The sequence below is a fragment of the Dysidea avara genome, chromosome 5 (assembly GCF_963678975.1).
Source record: "Dysidea avara chromosome 5, odDysAvar1.4, whole genome shotgun sequence".
NCBI classification, from domain to species: Eukaryota; Metazoa; Porifera; class Demospongiae; order Dictyoceratida; family Dysideidae; genus Dysidea; species Dysidea avara.
The window spans coordinates 28,773,351-28,788,974 of record NC_089276.1 but is presented as its reverse complement, the minus strand read 5'-3'; the positions used below and the strand labels follow the sequence as shown (position 1 = coordinate 28,788,974).

Genomic DNA, 15,624 nt, shown 5'->3' with positions numbered 1-15,624 from the left:
AAGAAAAAAAAACAGGATTTCTAATTATGTAGGCTATTATTCAATGCTCAAAAACAAACCTAACGTGCTCAAAATCAGTTAAGCTTTTATAAGTGAAGATTTATTATTTATTTTCTGTTTGACATGCATTACACATTTTAATTTAAAATCTTGAAAAGATTGTCCTATTATGCTGTATGGGATAATGCTTTTGCTAACTAATTATGCTTGAAATTATGTCATGACACAAACCTAATGTGGTTATAAGCTCTCCATATAACAGGTACAAGCAGCTGATTATATAGCTACCATAGATTATGTATCTATGTATAATCTGTGGCTATAATAGTAGCTGACTTTTCAACATTGAAAACTACAAGTATTTGTAATTGACTTTATTAAGAGGTAAACTAAATGATAACCTAACATGACAATCGAGTACTCTAGAAGAACAGTTATTTCATTACAATGTGTGCATGTTTAAAAACCACTCACCAATTATCTTATTCATGAAAGTCCAGAATACAACACTACAAAGGACATGTCTCTCACCCAAACTGACATGTATACTTTATATGTATCGTACAGTAGTACATCAAACACACTATGTTCAGAACCCACCTTGACCTCAAGCGCAACAATGTACACAAATCTGAACAGTGCTCTCTTCCAAGACATGGAAGTGTTTTGTATAGCTATTGCCATCATGCATACAGTAGTGCAACAAGTTTACGCTCTACCCTCAAACAAGACCAAGTAGTGGACAATCCTGAAATTAACAGTTAATCCAGTGGATGAAGACATGGAGCCAATATCTTTTGTTACATAGCTACAACCATTAATACTGGGTATAGTTGGGAGACTGAACCAGGTAAGTGCATATATCAACAAAAGATAGCATTGACAAGAGTTCAATGAAAACACCACTTAGTCTAGAGAAACTAACTAACTATTGTATAGATTGTTGCCAGTGGCCAGTGCATGGAGTTTGGAATTCAACCAAAAGGCAGGAATTGGGTCTGCAGAATGTCCTTTGTATGCGTTCATGCTCTATAGCTATGTCAAATGGTACAAGATGGATCTGTACAATACACTTCGCATTAGTGTATAACTATACATGTGGAAATTGTAGCTCAAAATCACAGACAAGCATTTGTATGAAAATGGTAGCATTATATTATATTACACGTAACTACTGAGTTTGCTGTATAAAATTCAATAACCTTGTATATCTACACCGCAATGTCCGGTACCTATGCCTGCACCTTGTTTAAATGATATCTAGTAGATAGCTTTTATGCCATGTCGCCCATGTGTGACAAAATAAGAAAGTTGTGAAGTATACTGATGAGTAATTTGCACCAAATGGGTGGTAATCAGGATACCTATACACACAATAGAAGTGCTAATAATTATTAATGATATCATGGTGTGAGCATGATGTAGGCTCGTGCTTTCTTTTGTGCATCAAACAATATTTAGCAGGCTATAATATACATTGATGATCATGTGGCATGTCTGGCATCGTATATCATACAGAGGGCACAGCTGTTGGATGGTTAACACCAATGAGCTATATGTACCAGCCATGGTCCATCCACAACAAACCATTTTTGATAGTTAGCTAACAAACTTAAACAGAGAGATTTTTATTATAATTATTCAGTACGGTTGTGCAACATTATGAATTCTGTGTACAGGTTATTCCACAGTATATAGTGCATGACAAATTGCAGTATCCTGACCAATGAACTTTGCCAGTAAAAAATCATGTAGTTAGTATGCAGCAGCGTATAAACCTTTAAATTTGTAATTGGCCTGGGCAAGCATGCAGGCTGTGTGAGTTCCCAAACATATAAAATATTTCCTAAATCAGTATGCCAAAGTGGATAATTGGTGAACTTGCAATGCAGATAGCAATAGCTGAATAGCAATAGCTGAATAGCAATAGCTGAATAGCAATAATGAAATTGATGCATTATAAATACCAAACTCTAGTCTCACCAAATTTGTCATTTACAGCAATGAATGATCACATAATTACACCCGTATGTAGAGTTAAAATCTAAGAATTGGTGTAGTAATTCATGATCAATAATATTAAAGGAAATAGTGGATGTGTAATCAGACATAGTTTAGCTATGCCTTGTGCACTTTAGCTACTGGCTCTAATAAGCCTGTTGCTATACATTATATAAAATCTATAACTTTAAGAACTACTATAAGAGTTTTATATATGCCACAATAACAGAGGACATGTATACTTTAAGCACCTTAATGAACATATAGTCACAAACCTGAATAGTGCTCTTGTGGAAGTTTTCCCTCATGCATACATGTACAGCAGTGCATACTCTACTGTTAAAGAACTCTCAAAATGAAAAACAATTAATGGAGTGGATGAAGACATGGAGCCAATATTTTCTGTTACGTAGTTGCAGCCATCAGTGATGGGATACTGAACCAAGCATATATATTTGCAAAGGACTGCATTGACTGTGTGAAGGAGCTGATGAAAGCACCACCTGGTGTAGTAAAACTGGAAATCCCACTAGCTATTGTACAGATTAACACCAGTGAAGATTGGGACTCAACCATTATATGCATAAGGCACAAATTGATCTGTGTCTAGAACGTCCTTTGCATGTAGCCATGTATGCCTATTATGTCAAATGGTATAAAACATACATTGAAGGATCTGTATTATGATACACTTTACAGCTATTTGTGTATAACTACATTTGAAAATTGTAGCACAGAAAGTGTAGGCAATGCCAGAGAAGAGCATGTCCACTGTCAAGCTTAAAACAATTGCATGCACATCATTATATAACTCAGGGATAGATGTACATGTACAGGTGTACAATGACTTGAATAGTAGCTGACTTTTTGTATAAATTACAAGAGCATTATATACTTTAGTGCATAGATACCTTATAACCACATTCCAAATTTACAATGCCCAGCATACCTGCACTTTGCCTGGATGGTATCTAGTAGACAGCTTCTATGCCATGCGTGACAAATAAGGAAGTTCTGAAGGATGCTGATGAGCTTATCCCTGATAATTTACACCAAATGGGTGCTAATTTGGATGCCTAGTAATATGAATAGAGCATGAGGTCACTGAGGCTGATGGAGGTTAATGTATAACAAATGTTAATGATATCATATTGTGTAGGCTCATGCCTTTCTTTTGTGCATCCATTGATAATCACGTGGCATGCATGTCAGCAATGCATACAGAGGACACCTGGCTGTTAACACCAATGCTATAATTATTATGTAATACCAGCCACAGTATATCCACAAGCTACTTAGTAAGAGTGAATAATAAAGTTTATTATTATAGTACGTAACAAATTTGCAACACACTTTAGTCTCACCAAACTCGTCATTTACAGCAATCAATGCACATCAGTAAGCATACAAAACATAGAGGATTAGATATTATATAGGTATGCATGTATTAGAATAAACAGAGCAATAGAAATATGTTAAGCTGTTAGCTACTATGCTCTTCCAAGACATCCAACTTTATCAACACTTTCCATCACAGACTTCCTCCACTCTTCAGTTTGGTTTAGTAGTTCATTACTGATGGTGGGGAACTTATCCTTTAAGTCTGTAGTCTCCCCAAGATCATTCAATAAGTCATACAATTCATAATGAACCACCCTGCCATTCTTATAGGTACCTACCAGTTTATACTGGTCTCCACTGGTAGACATGCTGTATTCACTACTAAAATTGCCCCTGATATTGAAGCCCCAATACATAGACTGGTTTCTGTGGTCTATTTTCCCTTGTAGAAATGGAAGTATAGAAATACCATCTATTGGACGATCATCACTAGGCTTAACACCCAGTATATCACGAACAGTTGGTAGTAGATCACTAGATATTACTGGGAACCATGACACTTTGTTACTACTGATCACATCTGGCCACTCTATCATTCCTGGAACACGTACTCCTCCTTCATATAATAACTGTTTATGTCCCCGTAGACCATTAGTGTCACCTGGAGTTTTACGTGCTGGTCCGTTGTCACTAGTAAACCAGAGAAGAGTGTTGTTTTTAATTCCCAACTTTTTCAACATGCTTCGTAGCTTTCCAATGACTTCATCTAAAGCAGTGATGGCTCCATAGTAATCTGCTTGATCTTTAGTGTAGTTTTGTTTTAGGTACATTTCTCTGTTTTCATGTGTAGCAATGTAAGGAATGTGTACAGTGTGGAAAGGAAGGTAGAGAAAAAATGGCTGTTTAGACTTAGCCCGTTTTGTAATGTATCTCTTAGCCAGGTGCCAAATAAAATTAGAGTCATCTCCAGTGATAGGATATTTCCATGATTTAATGGTGTCCGTTTTGTTAGTATGGTAGTTGATGCATGCTGGATGTTTACCATAGTGTCCTTGTACACATTCAGAAAGTAGGAAACATCCACAGTTAGGAGAAGAAGTTGGAGCTGATCTCTCAGTGGCCCACCATTTGTCAAACCCATGTTGTCCAGGATGAGATATTGGCCACTTTTTATTGCTACCGTCAAGTTTTTTAAAGTCTCCTAAATGCCATTTACCAAACATGGCAGTAGAATAACCAGCCTGTTTCATCACTTCAGCTACAGTGATTTCTGATAGAGGGAGTGGCTGCTTTGCTGGTCTAAGGAAATCACCAGACCTTCTACCAGCGTTAGCAGTCCACACACAATACCTATTATGGTTCCTACCAGTTAATACAGTTCCTCTAGTAGGTGAACATACTGGACCACCACTGTAATATCGCTGTAGGAGTATGGTATTGGGGGGAGCGTGCCATCTTGTTCAGGTTGGGTGTGGCGGCCTTACCATTGTTATACTGGACGTCACCCCATCCCAGATCATCCGCCATCGCGAATATAACATTAGGACGATCTTCTCTAGTAGCTTTTGAGACAACTGCGACGCCGAGCATCACTACCAACTGAGTGATACAGAATCTAGACATTGTATATTGCAACTTCTTAATTCCTCCAAACTTTGTACTGAGCTATTCTCCTTGTAGACCATTTTTATACCTCAGCAGATGGAGCGCATGCGCACTTGGTTTATTTTCTGTAGACACGTGCGGCAACGACCAGCGAAAAAGGACTAAATAAAGTCATCACTGCATCACCACATGCAGCGCATGCGCACTTGGTTTATTTTCTGTAGACACGTGCGGCAACGACCAGCGAAAAAGGACTAAATAAAGTCATCACTGCATCACCTCAGAGACACCAAATAGCTTCTTTACATGTTGCCAGATCCCTCCTCTATAATATAGATCCTTTACACTATGTCTATGACTAAAACGATTGAGATGCTCTAATAGAGCAGTCAAAAAGCATTGAAATACTCTAATAGAGCAATCAAGAGAGACTCTGCTGGATACCAACCGTTCGTGATACACTGGGTGTGTTATCGTCCGACACATGGTATTTACTATATTTCCATTCTACAAAGGAAAAAGGATCATTGAAACCAGGCCTTTACTATCAAGGGTAATTTTAGCAATGAGTACAAGACCAGTATAAACTAATAGCAAGCAGACATGTGTATCTTGCACATTAGTGTAAGTTACGTATAGTTTTAGAATACTTTTATCATTAAAAAGGGGTATCACACAATATAAATACAAAATAAGTTAAGTTACTAAGATCCCACTAAACTTGCAATAGCTAGACCACAAGCAATTGATGACAGTACAGTCAACACTACAACCGATACTGGATGACTTAGGACAGTGGCATACTGTGTAGAGTAGGCTGGGTTGTACCACCAGGGATGTCTTTTAGTGTCCTCTCTGATTGCCTGTCTTAAAAGAAGTGGCTGTTGTTGATCATCGCTGGCATGGCTACCAGAATAAGATTGTTCATCTTGCACCTTTTGATTTCCACTACCACCAAATACAAGATAGCATTTGTACTGAGATTTCAACTGTAATGCAATTGGGAAGAAATAGCACAACGTTAGTCCCAGTATTCCTCCATATTTGACTATGAATACTAAATTTGTAGCAAACAATGCAGCAGTAATTGGAAAGATTGCGCACACAACACGCAGTGATATCTTTACTAAACGACCATATTTGACATTGCTGGCTTGAGAAGTGTCCACTCCCATGATAAGTATGAAGAGGTTGTTAGCAATTGTGACATTAATTAGGGGAAAAGCTGATGACACATCTAACGAAGGGAAAAATATAATATAGTATGACATCACTCGAAGAGCAGTTGAAGAGCTATGATGTGCAGGGGACACCTGTATAAGAAATAAATACTAACTGAATACACAAAATGTGTACTTACAAAGTTCAAGGTGCAGGTTTCTTGAACATATCCTTTAAACCACAAAGAAACCAGCAGACCAAGGGATGTGTACAGTAATGTTGTGCATGTAAACACAGCAGCAAAGAATGCTCTCAATCGTTGCTTAGCTCTAACTGGCTGTGTCAGTGAGGGTATACCCATGTGAAGAATCTGTCCATATGCCAACACAGGAACAGACAACAGCCAGCCGGAGTAATCAAACTTAAACAATTCATGTCCATAATCATAATTAGTGTTATTGTATTTATGACCAGCATTGCCGTGTGGATCAGTTATCAGTTTAGCAATACAAAACACCACAATACAGATTACTGTAAAAAATCTCATCAACCCTAACAAAACTTGGAGGTATTTCTGATCAGTGAGCTCCAACAGTGAGAGCGGTATAACAATCAAGGCAAATATCATGACACAGAATCGGTATGCATCTATACAGCCATGAGGATGATTAGGAAAGATGTGTCCTTTGAAGGCTCCATCAGGGCATTGCTCAAGGGAACCAAAGTTGAAGGGAATATTTGTAGACCAGGCTGTTCCAGCCACAGTAGCACATGACCAGCATGCCATCAGTAATATAATAGACAGGATTATCATATACAGGTATTTTATAGGAACGCCATAAAAAATTTGGCATAGCTCAGCCAGTTCAAATTTACGGTCCATCCGTATTGTGAAGTCTGGGCGTACAACTTTAGGATCATTATCAAGTGGTGGACTGTCTCCCATGTTATTAGCCTCCCTTGGGTGCAGTCTGTTATTCTTCCAGTTCTCCAAAGCCTATATGGTAACACACAGGCACAATGCTACACACAAGAACACAATACACTTATTGTATGGGCAACCTCATAAGACCCTGCAGAAACCTTTATTTGGCATACTTTAAAGGTGACAATGAACTGAATTAGGGACTAAATATCCACTAGTGTGTCTGCAGGTGTACGGCTAATTTGTTTCCCTACTTCTTTACGATCCCTAAACAAACTACCCAATTTTTCCTTGTACTTGTTTATTAACTCGTAAATGCCAATAAATCAGCATTTACGCATGGCTGTTACAAATCATTTTTCCTATGGCTACATAATCAACACCATTTTATGTATACAGTAATTAAGCAAGGATTAAAATGGTACCTAGGGGTTTACCCTAGCACGAAAGCAAGGGGCCAAAACTCATCCTGAAACTATTGTTATGCAAAATAAGCACGCAAACCCCCTTACATACCTTTAGAAAATGGTTAACATCTCCTACTTCATTAGATTCGTGTGAAATAAGCACGAGGAGATTCCCCATTCAATAGTGAGTCATGCCATATATAGCTCACGTGATTTAATTAATTGTTATTATAGCTGCTGTCACAAGTATTGAGAAATAATGGAATATCGAATCACCATTTCTCATTGGCTCCAGTGGTTATTTAGACTTCCTCAAGTAGCCTAATGAATAAGCTTTCTGTTGGTATATGGCTCTAGGTAATTTTATTTTTAAATTTATTTTTAAAGAATAGAAGAACCGGCCCTAATGGCATGCCCATCCACCATAGGCTAGTCTGGCTAGACAGACCATTTAAAATGGTTTTGTGTAATCACGTATTCCTTAAAATTATGTGTGGTTAAGGGTAACTTTCTTTTGCAATATTATTACCAGTATAAGAATATTAAATTAACTAGAGTAGGACAATTTAGTACAACGATAAAAAACTGGATGAGAGTAGTATGTAATGTCCAATTGCTGTAAAACAGTAAAAAGCAAATATCTCTGCTGTGCTGTGGAGATTGAAACGCACAGTAGGGATATTTGCTTCTTATTGTTTTACAACAATTGGATATTACATACTACTCCAATCCAGCTTGTTTCAGTACTTTTTATTGTTGGACTAAATGGGATGGTATATTTAGTGGAATGGCGGAAACGGCAGAATCATCGTTTACAGATTATTGACAGTCTTAGAACATCCACTACCAGTTAGTTCCTCACTGTTATGTACGTATAGAACAGCTACATAGAACTTACCACAATTGAAGCGCATGGTCTTTGTAGCATTGATTTTCTGTCTTCTATTATTTGTGGCAATCAATTCTTAGACTTTAGTCATATCTTGAGCCTCATCAGTTAATTTAATGATTTACTGATCATCACATTCCAATTAACACACCATAATTTAAAGTGCATGCTACTTGAAATGCCTTATAGCCAGTTACCATACCCTATTTTCTTGAGGTAGCTTTTACAGATTTTCAATTATAAGCGTCACCCTTGAAGGCGCTTCTAGTAACATGTGCTTCAAAATATTATATGGGGTGTGATGGTTGAGATATGACTACACTCTAAGAATTGATTGCTACAGATAATGTTAAGCTGCAAGATCAGCGATACATAGACCATGTGCTTTAATCGTGGTGAGTTCTATGTAGCTGTTTTTATATATGTAACAGTGAGCAGCTAGGTGGTGATGGGTGTTCTAAGGCTGCCCATAATCTGTAAGCTACGATTCTGCTGTTTCCGCCAATTCCGCCGTTTCCGCTAAATATACCATCCCGTACTAAATTGTCCCTACTCTTGTTTAAAATTCCTAATTTTCTTATATTTGTTTTGAACTTTTTCTGCAAGTTCTTGACCCCTAATCACACTGTATAATAATTAAAGGTGTACCGATACACCGATACATATCGTATCGGTGGCCAATATAGAAATTTTGGCTATATTGGTGGGAGCTGATATTGCTGCAAAAAACCGATATGATACACTGATGTACAACTGAACTATCTTAAGGACACTGTCCAATAATCAAGCTACATTATACACCCTATTATTTGGCTAACAAGGATGGGAAACGGTAGTTATTTTCCTTGTGCAAAAGCAGTATGCTACATGAAGCCATCTAAGTGCATCCATAACTACTGTTTTGTTGTCACAATACTTACCAATCATACAACAAACACTCATAGTGGTGAGCCTGGAGAAACAGCAATAAAATGAACCAAGAACACAGCATAAAAACAACCAGCCATCTCTACGAGCCATTAAAATGCAGAGTAATCTGGACTAGGGGCACGTATTAAAATATTTGTGGTACCTTATAGATAGCCTGAACTGTGAATAGAGGCCACACCACCATGGATAATCAAGCATAGCCAATGATCTTAAGACTGTCTTCAGTAGTTAGAATGAAATTGAACATGGTTCCTCAAATATAAATAGCTACACTTAGTTATATCGGTATATCCGATCGGTATCATATCGGTTTCAAAATGATTAATCTCATATCGGATCGGTTTAGTTTTCTCATATCGGTACACCTCTAATAATAATCTAACTGGATTTTTGAAACAGGTCTTTAACACTCATCTATATAGTAGCCATACATAGAACTTTTAAAAAAAATATCCATTTAGCAATGTTGGTGCTAACTATTGACCAGATTTGAAGTCAATAGTTTCCTTCAATCTGTCTGAAGCTATGAATCAAATCTCGTTGAAGTTGGCAAATGGGATGTGTACACAGGAAGATCCCTTTTTCACAAAACTGGTCACAATTATAGTTAATGACAACATTATAATTATACGGGTATATGCAAGTAGTCAGGAAATCTTTGCCAATTAGCTAAAAGTATAACATACCACATAATTATTATTGCTAAACTGTGCTCACTTAGAAGTTCATCGAGTTATCTCATTAACTGGTATTAGTAGCAGTTATATGTGGTTTGCTTGACACATCATGTGAAGAAACACAAAGAAGTCATGAAGGAAAGCATGCTACCAGTCCCGATAATGGTGAAGTGAACAGCTAGTGCAGGGGTGGATCCCAGGAAAGGAGGGGTGGGTGGGGCTGATTCCATGGAATCTATTTGGCAGATGCCTGACTGAGAACTGCTGACAAGTTTATCTTCAATTCAATCAGTTTATCAGTCAAAGAAACATTTATTACAAGATTCTATATGACAAACTAAAACACTTTTACCTTTGTTTACAGCAATAATAGTTCATGAAACTGCTATCTTTCTGCGATAGGCGCCTCTAAATAATTATCTTCTTTATCTTCTAAAGTTATTACAGCAACTGTTAAAGGCTTCAATTGCATTTCTAAAGACCTAAATGGTAAGATTTAACAGTGAAACATTGCTGGGGAGTCTACAATTAAGAGTGTCTGGACTTGTGCCTGTAGTGATCACAGTGTTGGTCACTGTGATAGCAAACATTCAGAAACGCAAGTAGTTAACTTTGTTAAAAACGAACACTTGTCTCTGATGATATTGGACAGCACACTCAGCACTGCAACGTCTACAACACATGTCCACAAGTGTACATGTTATGCAATACTATATTGCATAATGTTGCCACGCCCCTGGATGGAAGTCCTACTGATCTATCGATGAAGAACCTTCACCGCATGCATGGTACAGAAGGATAAAAGAGGCTAGACAATAGCACACGCATTGTATGTTTATCAACATACCAAAGGTTTCTTCTTAAGTGAATTTGAAAGTTATGTGAAAGAAATAGGGCTCTAGCTGTAACCAGTTTTCTACTATACTTGACTGAATGTATCAGGCTGAAAGTAGAAAATTCTGTCAAATAAAAAATTAAAAATTCTGTAGCAACTTGACAAAAATGTTTTGGGTTGATCTGAAGGTGTTTTTGGGCTTGATTTTTTGGCAATACCAATACTGTCATGTCCTTGTGAGGAAAAATTGAGGCAGGTTTTTGAGTAATATTTTATCACAGGCCATGCCCACTCCATCGTCCCTACTATGCAGTACTATCATACTGTATGATGACTGGTGAACCCATGCATACCGCAACAAAAGAAAGACTGGCACCAGACTTATTGTTTTCGTCCAAATGTATGCCACAACTATTAATTATTTTACCAAAATACTGACGCTCTGTTTTCAACCATTACATAATTTTACAAATGAAGAAGCACCTATACAATGGAAAATATGGGTGATTAGCACACAGCCACAGGGAAGTCGCATTGCACTATTGCAAACTGACACCTTGCATTGTCAGCAAAAAGAACTGGAATACAAAGGAGGACAAAGGCAAGTTCACGATGTGTGCATTGTACGTACTGTGATTTTTGAAAAGCCACATCTTGGGACAAAACGATGTTGAACAGTGAGGAAATCAAACCCATATTGTCAAGTTATGCTCGGCTGAAGGCATCAGTTAGTCAGTCAGCATAAAATTCTGTTAAATAGATTTTAATTCTATACAAACTTTTTATTAGGGTTTGGGGTTGGTCTGAAGACATTTTTGGGCTTGGCTGAGTCTAACCAATGTTGCCAAACTGTCAAGAAGTGATATTATAAAGCTCATGATCCTAATAAACTGTACTGTATTATTTGTCACCAAATTCCCCAGAATGGCATGCGTATATTTGATACACGCTTTAAACCACACCATGAAACTTCATTTCTGTTCTAGGGTTGTGCCGATACTGACAGTCCGACACTATATTAGAATCAGTACCACAACCAACTTGTATATCACCAATATATTTGTTTAAGTACTAAACACGATAAGCCCTGCATCTATTTAAGTATCTATGTAAGACTCACAGCTAGGATAGTACGTGTGGCAGGAATTCTGGAGTGTTTGGTACACTATTGAAGCTTTTTTTCATCATCTTTTGGTAGCCTCTTTTGTACTGACAAAATCAGACAAGTTTTGTATCAAGACACATTGTAAACAGATACCGGTAGCTACAAACATCATACTATACTGTTGAGAATATAAGATTTCACACAGCAAAAGTATGCTATGAGAGAGGAGAACATCTAATGCTGCATAGTCCTGTAACAAATGAAGTTCTTTTCCAAGTGGCGTAGCATATTCATCGCAACCCACGAGAGCACTGCTGATAACTTCGAGAGAACTGAGAAGGAACCAAATGACAGAGGTGGATTATTGCTCAGAATTTCAACGTTAAAACTTTAATCTTTTAGTATGGCTTACTGTAATCTACCAATGAAGGAGTACCGTCCATGTGTATCATCGCTGGCACTCAGTCTTGAATGACTTGCTGGTATAGTAGAATAGAAGCCAATAACATTCTTTACTGTGTGGTTAACTAACAGAAAGGAAGCCATTTATCTTTTATGTAATCATTTTGTTACAGGACTGTACAGTGTTATTCTCTCTTGTATATTACTAATTTTCTGGCCACAGTGATCATGTATAAATAATGAGTACCAGCTACGCTTTTGCAATATTGGCTCATCAGAAGTCCTGTATCAGAAACACTTAATAAACATTGATATCGGATATGAAAAGTGGTATTGGTACACCCCCTGTATGTACAACTTTAGTCTGTTCTACCACTCTGATATTTATGATTTCAGGGAATATGATCGGAGTTGAGGGAATACTGACTAATAAACAAGTAATACCAGTCCCTGTACTTCATGATCACCACAACACTCTTATATTAGACCCTTTTTGTGGTGAATTTTGGAGGTGTCTAAGTTACTTAGACCCTTTTCATGTTTATTACGCGCACCCGGACTGGTAGCGTTGGCAACGCAGCATCGCCACCTGAAAATTAATTCTGTTACGGGTGGAGTAATGGCTTGTTTCTACTAATGAACGCTACATTTCTCTGTCACAAGCAGCTGTCAACAATGTTAAGGTACAACAACTACATAAAGGGTCTAAATAAGTTAGACTTCAGACCACAGGGGTCTAAGTAATTTAGTAACCCTCAGGCCCTGTAGTAGCGCCTTCGCTTCGATCAGGCGCCATGACACAGGGCCATGGTTACTAAATTAAGAGTGGTGCACAAATTAGACAGTTTTATTTTTGTAATTACAGTAATTAGTCTTTTTTGTTGTTGTTGTTTTGCCTTGCCATGCCCACAGTGTAGTCCTCTACTTTTTGTGTTCGCATGCTGTCTGAGGTTTCACATGCCTATTTGTTTTGTTGTACATCTTTTCATCACAATTGTCAATGATGGTTCTCTCTCTTAGACCCCTGTGGTCTGACGTCTAACTATTACTTAGCTTCTAGTGCATTAGATATCTCCTTGTCACTACTACTATAGTAACTGTTTGAAGTTCTAAAGCCATTACCTAGCAGTGGTTTGTTGAATAAACCAAAACAGGTCTTTGAAGTGGCAGTGTTAATTTACATTACAATAACTTCACTACAAAGAGAAGCCATAATATCATAGCAACCATGAGGTCACAGCACTAATGTATAAACCCACAAAGGTCAGTAATGACAACAGTGTTAATTGTCATGAAATGAGCTCACTTCCAACACTTGAAAGGATAATAAAAATAATAAGCCGATGAACTTACAATTTCAATGCACACATGAAAATGCAAGTCAATTTTGTGAGGTGTCCTCTGAAGACTATGGATAGCTTACCCATGATATAAGTCTCTGTAGGTTTATACAAACTGAAGCAAAGATTAAGATATAACTATTATTTTAGAATTGTATGTACAATATACTAGAAAGGTGAAACTTGTAAGCACCAATGTTTGTGGCTAGAGTACTGGCCTGGTAGTAAAAAGTTAAACCTGGTTATGCCCAGTTGCTATGGTCAATGTTTCCTTGAGCAAGGAACTGTACTCACATTGGTCTAATCTACCCAGCCATGTAAATGGGAACCTGATGTTATATACCTGTAACTGGGGAAGCAGCAATGTACTGTACCTTGGGTGCTTACACCTTCACCTGTGAGACATAGCATAACCTCCTGTGGGTTACCAGTCCTGCCCCAAGAGGATCCACCAGCACCGAATCTTAGCACCAGAGTAGCACACACAGTAGGTATCCCTGCTGGGTCACTGGGTAGGCATGACCATCTAACATCATGGTAAGCGAAGACTTTTATTTTTCCACTTTTTGCTTTGTGTGTGTGTATAATTAAAAGGCAGGGGTATTATCTCAATAATATGACTGATTGTCAAGGTTAGAGTTCCTTGTGACCAAATAGAGACCTGTAATAGTCTAGGTCTGGTAAAACAAATCTCTAAGTAATCCTATCCAAGTAGTGACCTGATCCTCTAGTACATGGGCAAAAGGAGCACGGGATCTGCTATTCCCTGCTTTGAAAAATTACTATGACTACCACTGACCTATTTGCTAAGCAAATATGAATTTAGTTGTACAAAATTAACCTATCGAGAAAGCACTTCAGTATTGCTTTGCATTTGAAATTGGTACTTTTAGCTGCCATCATCACTTGACCCTGGCTTCAGGTAATAGTAAGATAGTCACTGGTGGATGGTACAGTGAGTAAGGGAATCTAAACTGGAGGTTTAAATTAAGCTGGAGCTGCATACTACTTTTGTCACACACATATTGTATCATGTCATTATGCAGTTATACTGTACATAAAATACTTGAATATTTAAGTGACCCTCAACAACTCAACGACACGCTCTCCATCACAAGATCACAGCATTTAATTGATTGCCCGCTCTGACTAAGGTGTAGTTACTTCTCATTCTGCTAACAAAGTAAATAATCTCATCCCTGAACAAAGTCATGATCAATGCAAGCAAATCAATGACATCAGACAAACATCAAGAGATCATAATATATGAGCTCTTGCTAACATTGACCCATATAATCCTTTTCCCCCTTCTGTAATTAAGCTTTGGACCACCCCCCATATAGCTAACTCTCCTTCCTCAGATAATTGGTATATTTGTGCATTTCTGCACAGTGAAAACAAATCATGAAATAATATTCAGAGCAGTACCATACTACAGTATACTACTGAAGCTGGTGACTTGGCCTAAACACTTGGAGAAAAAAATGATCTGATTACTAGGTACAGGAGTTATCATAAAAATACAACAGTCGTACATTAGAAAGTGTTTACCATTGTTGACAGTATCTGGTATTATGATTTCGTCAGTTAAGTAGGTTACACAATGATTCAGGAAAAGTACAATACGTCACAAGGCTGCAAGGTCACAAATAGAAAATAAGCTAACCTGAGCTCTTGCCATGGTCTCTACGACCCAGTTGGCGGTATTCCAACTGATGAACGATAGTACAATTAGTGTAACTGCTCCAGAGATCACTCCTGCTTTGTAGAAAGCGTACGGTACGCTGAGAAACCCTGTTCCCACCACGAAATTGATCATAAAAAAGAAACCGCTTACAACACTAACTGAACGTATCTTATTTCCATCTTGTGGCCGTTTCCTGCACAGCTTTGTTAGCCAAGAAACATCCATAGTACTCCACACAGCACACGCGTAACGACACTTCGAAGTTACCCGTGGTCACGTGGCTTTTATATAGAATCAAGCGCCGACAAAAATAATTTTG

The 15,624-nt window shown here is 37.8% G+C and overlaps 2 protein-coding genes across 2 annotated transcripts; both read right to left on the bottom strand.

Moving 5' to 3' along the window:
• Nucleotides 1-3,312: 3,312 nt before the first annotated feature.
• Nucleotides 3,313-5,042, bottom strand: LOC136255540 (N-acetylgalactosamine-6-sulfatase-like). The gene has a single exon (XM_066048331.1). It carries the CDS (start codon nucleotides 4,590-4,592, stop codon nucleotides 3,492-3,494), a length of 1,101 nt encoding a protein of 366 aa, XP_065904403.1. The 5' UTR covers nucleotides 4,593-5,042; the 3' UTR covers nucleotides 3,313-3,491.
• Nucleotides 5,043-5,583: 541 nt separating this feature from the next.
• On the bottom strand, nucleotides 5,584-15,588 carry LOC136255539 (transmembrane protein 104 homolog). The gene is made up of 3 exons (XM_066048330.1): nucleotides 15,285-15,588; nucleotides 6,308-7,105; nucleotides 5,584-6,260 (listed from the first exon to the last, which is right to left on the bottom strand). The coding sequence occupies exons 1-3, from the start codon at nucleotides 15,528-15,530 to the stop codon at nucleotides 5,652-5,654; spliced, it is 1,653 nt and encodes a 550-aa protein (XP_065904402.1). The 5' UTR covers nucleotides 15,531-15,588; the 3' UTR covers nucleotides 5,584-5,651.
• Between the last annotated feature and the right edge of the window lie 36 nt (nucleotides 15,589-15,624).

Excerpts from the sequence above, each read along its gene's own strand:
- LOC136255539 (XM_066048330.1), bottom strand. The coding sequence starts at position 15,530 with ATGGATGTTTCTTGGCTAACAAAGCTGTGCAGGAAACGGCCACAAGAT. Across the intron at positions 7,106-15,284 it reads AGACCATGGCAAGAGCTCAG|GCTTTGGAGAACTGGAAGAA; the intron begins GTTAGCTTATTT and ends GTTACCATATAG. Across the intron at positions 6,261-6,307 it reads AAACCTGCACCTTGAACTTT|GTGTCCCCTGCACATCATAG; the intron begins GTAAGTACACAT and ends TTTCTTATACAG.
- LOC136255540 (XM_066048331.1), bottom strand. The coding sequence starts at position 4,592 with ATGAAACAGGCTGGTTATTCTACTGCCATGTTTGGTAAATGGCATTTA.